The sequence below is a fragment of the Python bivittatus genome, unplaced genomic scaffold (genome assembly GCF_059951505.1).
Source record: "Python bivittatus isolate LINGU-HERP-01145 unplaced genomic scaffold, Pbiv_v1 ctg000610_np1212, whole genome shotgun sequence".
NCBI lineage: Eukaryota > Metazoa > Chordata > Lepidosauria > Squamata > Pythonidae > Python > Python bivittatus.
The window spans coordinates 25,254,584-25,268,740 of record NW_028277088.1 but is presented as its reverse complement, the minus strand read 5'-3'; the positions used below and the strand labels follow the sequence as shown (position 1 = coordinate 25,268,740).

Below are 14,157 nucleotides of genomic sequence, written 5' to 3'. Positions count from 1 at the left end.
CTGCTTGTCTTCTATTTACTTATTTTACCTACTTTTTAATATGTAACTGTAGTTTATACCATCCTATGAAATACAGAGCTGAACAATTCAGTATTGTGCTACTGAAAAGAATTTGTACAACTATTTTTCAAGTTATGCAAATATTTGGTGCACTTTAATCACATGGAAAAACTGTTATGTTGCCAGTCCTACAAACCTCTTCCTGAAAAAAATATTGTATCAATTTCAATTATCCTGGATACTTTTTGATGTAGAATTAAAGTGACTGCTATATGAAACATGAAGTTATATACTGTATAAAATGTGCACCTCACCTTTTTTTTTCAAAGAAATAACTGCAGAAATAAAAGAATTTTGTGATACCTTAAAGAGGAACTAATTATATTATCACAGAACTTTTCATATATCATATCCCCTCATCAGATGTCTGAAATAGATTCCCATGGGAATTATTTTATAAGTACATAACTTGTAGAAGTGTGAAGGAAAAAAGAAGGAAAGTGGTGTGGACAAACAGGATTGCACTGGACAAACAAATGTGCTCAAGTAGTAATCATATACTATCTGAGCAAAATCAACAAAGAACTTTGTGGCTCTTCAAAGATGAGCAACTGTCTTATATGAAGGTTTATGCATATAACTGGGTTTGTACATTGCAGGAAGAGAGAAAATGTACAGTGTTAACTAGTAAGAATTCAATAGAAGATGGTTTCTCCAGATGTTTCTGCTTTTTGAACTAGAGAATCTGAAGACATAGGATCAAATGCTTATTTAAGAAAAAAAATTCAATAAGTGACCAGTTCATTCGTTGGAAAAAATAATCTTTCTGCCAGCAGAGGCCTGCTGCATGAGAGTATGGAGGGCGGGAAGGGGAATGTCAGAAATGGAAATAAGTGTCTTTTAAAAGAGAGTGGGTGCTTCCATCCATTTTTAGCTCTGGCTCATGTGGGCAGGAGAAAGAGGTATAATAATTTGAATCTTGATTTTAACAGTAAATGGATTTTACATTTGCTACACGTCAGTCACTGGAATTATTTCATAAAGGCTTCTTTAACTTTTTTTTTAAACAGTATATCTATTTATCAGAATTCCTTGTATCCTGGAGTCCCTATTTATCTGTTTCCAGTCCAAATTTTTAGAAGAAATCTTTTACTATGGGCCCTTGTTAATCCTCCAAGCTATGTCAGATATAACTTAACTTAGTCTTGTTAGAAGTGTATAAAATAAAAATTAATATTAAATCATTCTTGGAAAACATGCTGAGTTTCATTAGTAAGTAAGAGGATTGAAACTACAGGCTGTAAAGATAGCATTATATGAACAATGAGGCAGATGTATACAGTCACACTGTTTAGTGAGGCATGGAGCCCACAAAGCAGAAGTAATCAGGTCAGAAAGCAATGCAGTGACAATACAATTTAATTCATTTTAGGGACAAACAGTAGCTGTTGAAATATATTGGCCTCAAATTGTGGGAAAATTTGTATCAGTATCAAAGCATATCCCAAGGCACCCCTTTATTTATGCAAAGAAAGGCAGGAATCTATAAAACAAGTACTATTTGATGATAAGGTGCCATTTCTGTTTACCTTTACTGGAAATGTTACTGCTTTCATAGGAAAATAACCTTTACAGAAATAGCTCCCTGCAAAACATATTTGCCATTTAATACAGACAACAAGTATATTCGGAGACATCATAATATTTGAAAAACCGAACCTTTAATCTTTTCTTAAATAATCAGTGCTACCAGTTCCATTATATATTAATGTCATGAATCATTTCAGTTCATTCAAGGGTGTTTATACTGATGCAAAGAAGAAAGATTTGGGGCAAAAATATTATTATAGAAGAGACTCTTTGGAGGAAAAGTATTCCCTCAACACTCAATCAGATGTTTCTACACCTATTTTTCTTCCAAATTGGCCAATGATATTCCATAACCAATCAGTTTTGATTATTAAAAGCAACTGAGGCTCATTTAAGCAATTAAGGCATGATTATTTTCAGTGGAGTTATGGAGGGGTTAACTCTAGAGCATACAGTAGTTGTACTACTAGCATTTCTGATACATATATTGTGCACATATTGACTGCATTTAGACAATCAGATCCTAGCATAATAAACCAGAATATGAATAAGCCTTCAGTTCATACTAGCAACTCTAGCTGTTTGTTTTGCCTTCGAGTCAGACTTCATTCCTGGCAACTACATGGATGAGTCCATGCAGTTTTTTGGGCAGCATTCTCGAAAGTGGTTTGCCATTGCCTTCTTCCTAGGGCTGAGAGTGACTGGCCCATGGTCACTTAGCTGGCATTTATGCCTAAGGAAGGACTAGAGCTCAGGTTTCCTTGGTTTTGGTCTAACACTTTACCACTAGACCAAACTGGCTCTCTATTACTAATCATAGTATCCATTATATAACAACTGCAAAATTATGACTATTGGTTTGGATTACAAGCTAAAATTCTAAACCTAAGTTTAAAGTTGAAGTTTGAAGCTGAATATTCTTGTGATTCTAATAAAACATTATTCTTTAATTAGGGAGTTTCTGATTTATTTGGCAGCTAGTGTGAAAGGAGGAGAGAAGAAGACTTGGGTGCAAGCATTTCATTCATACCTTGATATGTCAACCTGAGATCCAAACATCTAAACTCTCCTAGCCTATCCTGAAACCCCCCCATAAGAAAGAAGGGGGCTCTTGGGATACAAAATATTCATTATATCTCCTTTCTGTGACTCAGTATTCTTTATAATAGTAACTATTCAAAGAAGTTCAAATAACGATGGAAGGAGTATAATGAAATTTTGTACAGTAGAGATGTCAACATCCAAGATACTTTGGAAGATATTCCCTATTTACAGGAACCTCTAGTACTAGAAAGTGAAGTTAGATCAGAACTCTGGTTATTATCAAGTTGGGAGACTACAGGACTTGATGGGATATCTATAGAAATATGGTAAGCAACAGAAAAAGAATCAGTATAAGTTCTAACTAAACTATGTTGTTAATGGCCAATAGACTAGAAGAAGTCAGTCTGCATATCAATACAAAGAAAAGAGACTTAGCAGAATGTGCAAACTATCATACAATAGCCTTAATTTTGTATATTAGCAAAATACTGCTTAGGATCATCCAACACAGATTACAGCCCTACACTGAAAGAGAGATGCCAGGTACTCAAGCTGGTTTAGAAAAGGCCAAGGAACAATAAGCATTATTGCTAATGCATGTGCAATAATTGAGAAAGTCAAAGAACACCCAAAAGGAGTCAATATGTGCTTCATTGACTATAGAGAGACCTTTCATTGTGTCAACCATGTCAAAATATGGAATGTCCTTAAGAAAATGGGAATCCCAGAACATCTCATTGTCCTCATGCGAAACCCATACACAGGACAGGAGCCCACAGTCTGGATGGAACATGGTGAAACAGACTGGCTCCAGGTCAGCAAAGGAGTATGACAAGGCTGCATACTCTCTCCATATATATCCAGACTATATGCTGAACATATATTGGGGGAGGCTGGTTTGGAAGAAGAAGAGTGTGGTTTTAAAATTGGAGGAGGGAGTATCAATCACCTGTGCTATGCTGATGACATTATTCTGATAGCTGAAAATGCAAATGATCTGCAAGCTCTAGTAATGAAAGTCAAGGAGCACAGTGAAAAAATGGGACTAAGGTTAAACATAAAGAAGACCAAGCTAATTACAACAAATACAGCAACCAGTCTTAGAATTGACTGTGCAGATATCAAAGTGGTGGATAGCTTCTGTCTTGTAGGATCAACTATCAACAGAAAAGAAACCAGCAGTCAAGAAATACACTGCAGACTAGCACTTGGTAAGGTAGCAGTGAAGGCCTTGGAAAAGATATTCAGATGCTGCGATGTGTCTATACCTACAAAGATCAGAACTGAGTAGGGAATTATTTTCCTTGTATCACTCTATGGAAGAAAAAGTTGGACTTTGAAGAAGCAAGATAGAGTATTGTTGCTTTTGAACGTTGGTGTCCAAAGTTGTGAGAATAGCATGGATAGCAAAGAAAACAAACGGATGGATCATAGAACAAATTCAGAGTTCTCAATCAAGGCTCAAATTATACTACTTCAGACAGATTGTGCAAAGACCTAACTCTCTTAAGATGTCTATAATGCTGGGAAAGATGGAAGGAAAGACAAGAGGACAACTAGCAGCAAGGTGCATGGACTTGATTATTAGCAGTACTGGATGCACTGTTGGAAGATCTGAAGGGACAGATTAAGGACAGATGATCCTGCAGAAGGTCTATCTATGTGGGCACGAAGAGTCAACGCTGACTTGATGGCACATAATGATCATCAGTTGCTAGTTTATAAAAATATAGAGTCTGAAGGTATTTTTGCAGTACTCTGAGAATAATGATCAGGGCTCTAAAGTGCTTTGGATTCAAAGAAAAAAAGATGCTCTGGAGCATGCATGGGTGTTCACATAACACTTAGCAACTCCCTAAAGCAGCGATGACTTTTATGGGATCATACAATTGCTTGTTGCTGCTGCAGTGCAGTCCCAGGAAAATATGTATTTGGTTTAAGGCAGTGTTGTCCAAACTTGGCCACTTTAAGATGAGTGGACTTCAACTCCCAGAATTCCCCAGCCAGCATGGCTGGCTGGGGAATTCTGGGAGTTGAAGTCCACTCATCTTAAAGTGGCCAAGTTTGGACAACACTGGTTTAAGGAGTTGTCAACAGGTGCTATACAGTATGTGCACCAGATGTACTCCAAAAGACCTTCCTTTCACATACAAAGCACTGCACAGTGATGATAACAACAACAATTACAACTATTATTTTCTACATCTACTTTCCTTAGACAGCATGCATTAAAAATGTGCACAGAAAAAACCCGAAAACTGAACAATGAAATCTGCCTACTTGCCCGCAGGGATCACTCCAGCACACATTTTTCTATTATTAAATCCTTCCTGTTTAATGGGCAGTATGAACACTACCATATCCAAGTGACTCACCTGCTTTTTGGAAATTAGCTAGCCTTCATGCCAAAAGCCACATAACTTCCTTATGGCAAAAGATTGTACTCAATTTTGTGTGGCCTCCGAGGGTTACATTTTAAAAAAGAGAGGGTGTGACCAGGACCAAACCTAAAGTTCAATCTCATTAAAACTAGTCAATATAACTCTTTAGATAATAATTAATATTTTTTTTCTTCTGGTCACATTCAAATTAGCAATTAGGCAACAACTTTCCTTAGAAGCCAGTAAGTAGCTAGATCAAATGCAGACTCCATCTCTCCATGAAAAACAGTGCAACAGTGAGATTTGCTAGTTGCCAACTAAATTTAGCACACAGCAACCACATCAAAAAGGTACTGACCATTTCGTACAGCAGATAACTCAGAAGGGCATAAAATGGAGGGAGAGGTGTCACAAATGCTAAAAGCTCACCAAAAGCAAACCCTAGTTTGTATGCTTTGTACTAATAAACACTGGGGGGGGGGGGGGGGATGGAATAGAAAGTGATTAAAGAATGGTTACCATTGATCAGCCATATTTACATACATTTATAATGTATAAATAAATGTTCATTCATAAATATAGATGCAAATTGGGAAACTGTTACTGCAGTTAAATAGAAATGTAAAACATTTCAGTTTGTGTGCTAGCACAGCCTATTGTCTAAGCGCTAACTGAAGTTGGACAGTTCTTATGGTCCTGATTTTAATCTTCAACTTGGACTGGGGAATTTTTCAAACAGAACTGCTTGCAGTTTAACAAAGTAGGATACATGGCCATCCTATCAGCAGGCCAAAAAACCAAAGACCGTTAAAGAAATTAGAAGCCAGTGTCTCACAGTGATTAAGAAATGGGTGATGACACCCCTGAAAAATTAAAAAAAAAAAAAAAAATTCCAAGCACCGCCCACGGGGAGGAAGAGTGTCAAAAAAGTCAGTATGGTGATTGCAATGGAATATTGAAGCCTCATGCCTTTTAAATACGTGATTCATGTTAAAAAAACAGCAGGACTTTGATCATGCAATTGTGATCAGCATCTTGATTTTTTTGACCCCTCCACAGGTGTCTTTATCGGGCAATCTTTGTATAATTCTTTCCACAAAAGGTAATACTGTATGAGCAAATTCTGTAGCAGCACAAAAAGGGGAAGATTACAGAAACTGGTGGCATGAGAGACAGAGATGTGCCTGTTTAGCTACTTGGGATGAATAGGAGTGCCCATTTCTGAGGATCAGGGATCCTGAAAGTAAATTTTGCCATTGTTGGACAGTTAAGCCTTTCCCTTCTACCATAAATGTCATGGATATTTATAAATTCAAATATTACAGAAAGGGTGTTTCCAGCCATCTTTTCTTCTCAAAAAAACCCAAGTGAGATATTGTAGGTGCTCCCCTGAAACTTCCCCATTATTCGGGGAAATGGGGCCCTCTGAGAAAATGAACGCCAAGCTCATCTGCAGAGAAGGAACCAAACACCCTGAAAGACTTTCCGTTTACTTCCACTGGTCTTTATAATATTTGTTAATATCATTTGCCTTCAGGAGACATATGCTGAATTCATTCTGGCTTTTTCTTTGCTCTTGTTATATAATCTTTGTTGCAGAGATAATAGCAATTTTGATACTTTGGCCTTTTCATTGTTCAGCAATTTGATAGCAATTCCCACTCTTAGCATTAATAACCTGTGGAGAAGAAGTGAAACAGAGAGGTTGTTCAAAATATAAAGAATACAGAAATGGCTTAAATAACTGAGTCATTAAGATTCTGATAGCCTCTTTTACATGACAAAGATAGTGATGAGAAAAGGAAATGGTATACTGTGCATGTATTCATTGGGAAAATGACTATAATGAGACCTGAGGACAGGAAATATTATGAATGCAAGCCATTTTCATTATTCTTCAGAGACAAGCATTTAATGTTCATTCTGTCCATCTTGATATTTTCGTTGCACTACTATCAAATTTTCTCTTTTTTTATCCTTGAAGAGCCTGTTTCAGTGAGTACACAATGCTTCTTATTTCCTGTCTTTAAATGTATAACTCTTATGTACTTCCTTCACCTGGGACATCTGCGGGGGGTTCAAAAAAGTCAAGATGGCAGCTGTGGCTATGCAATCAAAGTTCCCCCCCCCCTTTTTAATGTGCAAGGCATATTTTAAAAGGGCAGGGCTTCAATCGTCTTATCAGAGATGCTCTCACGACTTTACTGACCCTCCACCCCACACTTTGTGGATATCCTAGGCAAAATAACTGGTGGATTGGTTCAATCATATGCTGATCTTACCTCTTCCCCATCTCCCCTTATTACAACCAGTTACATATTTATAGAGGGAGAGAAATGACAGAGGTCTGGTAACCTCTAGATGTGTTGGAATTCTGAAAGGTGCACTCTTAACACACCTGGAGGGCCCCAACTGGGTAAGGATAAAATGAGATGACTTGAAATAAGAGGAAAACTGAATTGATCAAAATCACAGACACTGACACACTCACACACAAATCTCCAAAAGACTGCTCACATTGCTTTAGAATTCTTTTCTTCTTCTGTTCCATGCAAGAATCACTGAGATTCTATTATTTCAGATGCCTAACGTAAAACACCACCCTTCTAAATCATTGAATACCTTTGGGCTTAGCTAGCAGAACAACAGCAGTGGTAGTCTTCCAGTCAGCACTAACTATTGGCCATCTTTGTAACTTCTCATAATGCTTTTCAATATGGTGTCAGGCAAAAGTAGTATGGGAAATTAAAATGATGACTTCCAGATTTGGTTGCCCAGCAAGCACAGGGTGGTTTTGCTACCTTACAGTAGCAAGCATCAAATTTACCTGAATGCAAATTACCTTGCCTGCTACACCCTGGAAGGAAGATTTGGGTTGGGAAATAATACTGCAAGAAGACGGTTAATTCTGAACTCTTTCACTAACTCCCTTATTAAAGGTGCTATTCTTCCTGCAGACCAAAACATACAGGTATAATATTAAGTTCCATATATTATTTTATAATGACTTTGTAAAGGAGATTTTCATTAGAGAAATAGTATTGAGAGAGAAATTTCTCCCCTGCTCCAGAATTAGCCCTGAACCAAATTATAGATGATGCTGAAGATGCTAACATTTATTATATATCAGATGTGGCTCAGGAAGAAAATTTCCTTGTTGAAGAATTTCTCTTCATCACATTCCTACACCAAAATCTGACCGGTACTACTAAAATCCTGAGATGCCATACACAGGAAGATACTGTAATCTGTGCCAAAGAATTTGTTCCAATTGGATGATCCTTATAGACTCAAAATGCCTGCTATTGTTTGACTTGCATAGAGTAGGAAGCACTAGAAAGATACAATATCTCCAAAGAGTCTATATATTTTATTCACGCTGCTAAGAAACATCACCACCTAGCTGCAGAACCTGGCTTTTTTACAGGCTTCATATTCGAAAAAACAGACATTATTTTTAAAATGATAGTGCGCTCTCTTAATATTGCTATGGGATAAATAGAATCAAAACCACCAATTTCAGATTCAAAAACGAAAGCAAAGTCTATATGCTAAAGAGAGAGCAGACAAAAGTGCACAGTCTCAACCAACTTTCTTACTCTGTTTTATTAAATTAGATACCTGAGGTTATCTGTCAGATAATGGAGAATCTTGTCTCTGTGGAACCACGGTAATCAGAATATGAAAAATCAGTGTAAATCCTTTTTTGGAACAACTGCTCTATAATATCGTGCATCTTTTCAGGCTGTCAGAAAACGACAGACACGGGTTCGGTTATCCAGTAGACAGAAGTTTTTATTGGGCACGTTTGCAAAGGTGGGTCCCTCCCGCAGCAATGGAGGAACCCCGAAGCAAGGTCTGACAGGTATTTATACCCCCTATCTGTCCTCCCCCTCCTACGAGGGCTTGGCTCACAATCTCACCTTTTTTACCGCTCCGGAGCGCCGCTAATTAACCGCAAAACCGCAGACATTCCACTTTCCGAATCCAATCAGCGCAATACACATTCCAATCCCCACTTGACCCGACAGCCGCCCCCTGCCGTTTCTCTTCACTCTGGAGCGAACGTGCCTCTTGCCTGCAGTCTTTCCTCCCTCCTGCCGTCCCTCTCCACTCTGGTGCGAGTGTGCCTTCTGCCCATCCTCCCTCCTGCCACCCCCCCAAGGCTGCCCCATGGTGCACAGCGCTCTCCCCTAGCAAACATGGTTCGTTTGAGGCCCTCACTTCTCCCAGCCTTCTCACAATCCACCCTTTTTCTTTTCACGCCTCTGTTGGGCCTCAAACCTGGCTAACAGGATTGCTCCCTCGTCCCGGACCCGGGGCTTCACACACTGGGACAGGTAATTCCCACAAGCAGGGAGGCATTGCATTAAGCAACATACTAGGACCAGTAAGGCAATGAAGCCAATGGCTAGTACAGAAAGTTGTTTTAACCAAGCAAAGTTAGGTAACCAACTAGTGAGCCACGACCAATTCCATCCCTCTGGATCCTCGGATATGCGAGAGGCTAAGGTCTTCAACTTGGCTAGTTTTGCTTCAATATAATTCTCATTGTTGGTTAGGTTAAAGCAACAAAGACCTTGAAAAGATTCACAGCCTTGTCCTGCCCTTAATAGGAGATAGTCTATAGCTATCCGATTTTGAATGACCGCCCTCCTGATCTCAGTGACTTCTTCAGTGAGAGCTGCAATGAGAGAGGATGTAAGGTTGACACTTTTAGCCAGGAGGCAGGCCACCTTCCTTAGGTCCAGGTAAGCCCTTCCACTTAGTGCAGGAACCCCTACTAAGGAGAGGGCCAGAGCCATGGCTTCTGTTTCGGACAAGAGTGTCACATCACTCTCACAATCAGATGGCAGCTCCCTTTTTCTTTTTTTCTTTTGATGGGTGCGCTTGCATCGGAGGCAGGGCATATAGAGAGGTCAGGCGCCCTATGGCACAAGGGCCCCCTGAACTATAGGCTGGAACATAGGTGTAAGCTTCATGTCCACATAACAAAAGAAACCTTTAGGTAGGTATAGAGGGGTTGAGGCGTAAGGGATATTATAGACCCCTCCACAAGTGAAAGCAGGACCTTTTGAGGGCAATGGGGGATACGGTTCTGGGTATTGTTGAAATATACACATTGAGTTGCATTGGTTATCCCCAAGAGATTTAGAGCCATTTGCCTTTGATTAGTCCAGGGTCTTGGTATGGGAGAAGACCCAAAATGATAGAACATCCCCCCCCCCCACGGGGATCATCCCCAGTGATCAAAGCTGTCTGTGCCAATTCTACGCCTTTATGTTGGTCATCTCCTCCCCTGCCTTAGTTCAGTTCCTTTTAAGTTTTACTTTGAGTCCGTCTCCCGGTTGGGCAGTCCATGGTCGGGGGTCGGGAGCTCGCTTAACCCGATGGTAGTGGGTCCAACCCCCTGTCAGGTCCGAACCGCTGATTCAGTTGTCAGGAGAACTTGGTATGGTCCCTCCCAAGACGGCTTCAGCTTCTCATCCTTCCACGTCTTTATCAGGACCCAATCCTTTGGCTTGTGGGGGTGTTGGTCTTTCAGCAAGGGGGGCCGTTGAGCGAGGAGTCCCTGTTTTCTTAGAGACAAGAGAGATTGTGACAGTACCAAGAGATACTTTCTCAGGAAGGCATCCTTTAGCTCGGGGATAGGCTCTCCCATTGGAGCCAGGAAAGGTCTTCCCATCATCAGCTCGAATGGGGAGACCCCCACATCCTTGCGAGGGGCTGTCCGCATTCGAAGCAGGGCAACCGGAAGTGTCTTTGTCCAAGGTAGCCCTGTTTCCAATCCCAGTTTGGTGAGATGTTGCTTCAACACCCCGTTGGCCCTTCCCACTTTCCCACTGGAGTCAGGATGCCAAGGGGTGTGGAGTTCCCATCGAACCCCCAGGCTCCAGTACCACAGCTTTACAGTGTCTACCAAAGCCTGCACCCCCCGTGAGACCCTTCGTGCAGTTTCTCCACCATCCCCCTCATGTCAGCACGGCTCACTACTGGGTCCCCTCAATTGTAACCCAATGACCTGCTTCCTCCCTGCAACCTTCCCTTTCCAGCAGCTGTGAGTAAACCCCGTTCCAGCCAAATTTTCCCGAAAGTGTGCACTACTCCCCAGGCGTATCGCGAGTCTGTGTAGACGGTGAGGGACACTCCCTTTCCCAACTCTAGTGCCCGTTTCAAAGCGTGCACTTCACACAGCTGAGCCGACCAGTCCGCTGGTAGTGCCCCCTTCTCTATTGTCTCTCCCTCCGCCGTCACTATCGCATATCCTGACTTCCTTTGTCCCTGCTCTACTCGGCTAGACCCATCCACAAACCAGACCTCACCCTCCTCCAGCGGGACCTCCTGCAGGTCCTCCCGGGTCTTTGTTTGCAGCTGCAACAGGGTGGAGCACTTGTGCTCCGCCGGCTCCCATTCTTTCCGCTCCCCCGCAAGAAATTCCGCTGGGTTCAAATTCCTGTCTGTTCCTACCACCACATCAGGACTTATCCGGAGAACTGTCTCATATTTCAACATCCTTCCTTCTGTCATCCAAGCAGCCGCCTGCTGACTAAGCACACTTAAGATCTGATGGGGTGAATGGACAATCACGGGGCTCCCAAAAGTGAGTTTTTTCCCTTCTGTCACTAGCACAGCAGCGGCAGCCACTGCCTGCACACAAGTCGGCCATCCCCTCACCACTGGTTCTAGGGCTTTGCTCAGGAAGGCCACTGGTTGATATTTCCCAGCCCGTCTCTGAGTCAGCACTCCAATGGCAGTTCCCCCATGGGCTGTGACGTACAGGTGAAAGGGGAGGGCCAAGTTCGGTAGAGCCAGAGCCGGGGCCGTCACCAGGCTCCTTCGTAATTCCCCCCACTTCTCTGTGTCCCTGTCTGTCCATTCTACCCTGTCAGATGATCCTTTCAACTTCTCATACAGAAACTGAGCCTTGCTCATGTACTCATCTATCCATAGCCGGCAATATCCCACTAGACCCAGAAACCGCTGCACCTCCGTTTTAGTATGAGGGGGCTTCAACTGCATTATCCCCTGTATCCGAGAAGGATCAATCAACTTCTCGCCCTTCTGGAGTACATGTCCTAAATACTTGACCTCCCTTTCCACAAATTGGACCTTCCCTTTTGACACCTTCAATCCTTCCTCAGCCAACCAGTTCAATAAAGCCACTGAATCTTCTCTCACCTTTACTTCCTTCTCTCCAGACACCAACAAATCATCCACATACTGCAGCACCCGAGAACCCCCAGGGGCCCGGAACCCCTGGAGTTTCTCTTCCAATGCCTGTCCAAACAAGAGGGGGCTCTCGGTGTACCCCTGGGGCAGCACCGTCCATCTCAGTTGTTGCTTCAGCCCACGCCTCCCATCCCGGGACAGCGGGTATTGGGCTTGCCGCAAACCCGTCACCCCTGGTTTCAAGGGGATGCTAATTGGGGCTATGCGAAACCGCCCCGCCCCCCCTCCCCTGCCCATACCTCAGGGTTCACAACCTCCACGTCCGCCTCTCGCAACAAACACATCCTTTCTGCCTGTTCCACATTCCACAACTCCACTACTAGACTACCCATTAGATCCCTTCCCAGCAAGTTCACTCTCGCCTGTGGGATCAGTAACACATCTGCAGTTACCTCCTTCCCATTCCACTCCAGTCTCACTCCCTCCAGTACGTCTGCCTTGACCGGAGAGCCTCCCACCCCCATCACCGATACCGACGTGCCCCGGGATTTCGCAATCCCTGGGATCGGTTGGCACAGCGATGTTCGAGAGGCTCCGGTGTCCACGAGGAACTGCCGTTCCTCGCCAGTGGGACCCACCGTGATGTTTACCAAGGGTTCCCCGTGGGTCCCGGTTGGGGAACCATGACCCTCCTAGTCATACAGGGGGAAAATCCTCTCATGTTCTGCCGATGCTCAGCATTATTGGGATCCCAATTTGGGTCCGCCAGAGGGAATTTAGTATCCGCGGCTGGGGCACTCGGGACGTTTGCATTCCTTCGCTCCCAAGCCCCGAGCGCGGCTCGCCGAATCTGGCCCCTCTCTTCTGGCGTATAGAGGTGGGCTAAAATGTAATTCAGTTCCCCCAGGAGTATTCCACCGGGCCGAGAAAAAGTTCCAATTGTTCGGCGGCGGTATGGGCGTTCTCTTGCATACGAGGGAGGGTCTTTTTTTTTAATTCCCTCAACTGGGAACCGTTACGTAACTGGTGACGGTCACCCCCTGTGCGTTCGTTCCGTTCGGGACTTCCCGGACGGGGAAGGCACTGGCCGACCTTAGAATAAAGGGCAAGTTCTGAATGTCTTGGTTCAGCTGGTCCAGCTCTTTCCGCAGCCCGGGATAGGGTGGGGGCGCCGGAGGGGGAGCGGTAGGAAGAGGAGGAGGAGGAGGAGGTGGCGGCCCCCATTGAGGTCCAGTCAGCCAGAGGTCCTCCTCATCTTCCTGTTCTTTTTGGACAAAAATTTTGGCTAACTTGGGTCGAGGCCCCTCCCAATGAACATGGAACCAGACTTCCACATAGGGTTCCTGTGTTAACATTTTATGCTCCACAATGTAGTTTTTTAGTTGGGTCACCCAGTAATTACTGGGGATTCCAAGAGTATCCCAATGGTAGGGGAATTCGGGGTCCACTAGTGGATATTTTGGCCATTCTTTAGTGCACAAAGTTATCATGGTCGGTTTTTCCAGACCCCTGGTGAATGGACACAACCAGGGTGTCTCCCATTGTTGCAACAATTGTCCTAATGGAGAATCCGTGGGGATTCCCCCTACTGCGTTTTTCCCACTGGCCCCTGGCCTTACACTCTTACTCTGCGCCTTACCCATCCTTCCTGACTACGTTTCCCACCTTACAGAAGGTCCCGGACTCTTCTGTCCCCTTGCGGCGTCCAACGCCTCGTAACCACGCTAATCTCCCCGAGATTATGGGTAGGTTGTACTCACCAGACCTCCCAGAGGTCCCCTCGTCGGCCGACTTCCTCTTTACTTCTGTCTGACTGGCGACTGGAGTCCCATCCCGGACCCGACTTCAGGGAAAACGGGAGACACCTCAACGGGGTGTTACGGCCGATTACTCACCGGTTCCCCACAGTCCGGTCCACGTCGAGGACTCCTGGCTGGCTCGCCAATTTTGTCAGAAAACGACAGACACGGGT

The 14,157-nt window shown here is 43.5% G+C and overlaps 1 protein-coding gene across 4 annotated transcripts in view; it reads right to left on the bottom strand.

The window, feature by feature from the left end:
- Positions 1-14,157, bottom strand: part of NXPH1 (neurexophilin 1) — a 296,010-nt gene that overhangs the window by 227,307 nt on the left and 54,546 nt on the right. For 2 of the 4 annotated variants that reach the window (XM_088150643.1, XM_088150644.1), the window contains exon 2: positions 8,692-14,118. The exons of the other annotated variants lie outside the window; for them this stretch is intronic. In XM_088150643.1, coding sequence (XP_088006769.1) covers positions 11,019-12,482 — 1,464 coding nt within the window. In that variant the 5' untranslated portion in view covers positions 12,483-14,118 and the 3' untranslated portion in view covers positions 8,692-11,018. Of the gene's footprint in view, positions 1-8,691; positions 14,119-14,157 lie in introns of those variants that run through there. 4 annotated transcript variants of the gene reach the window in all.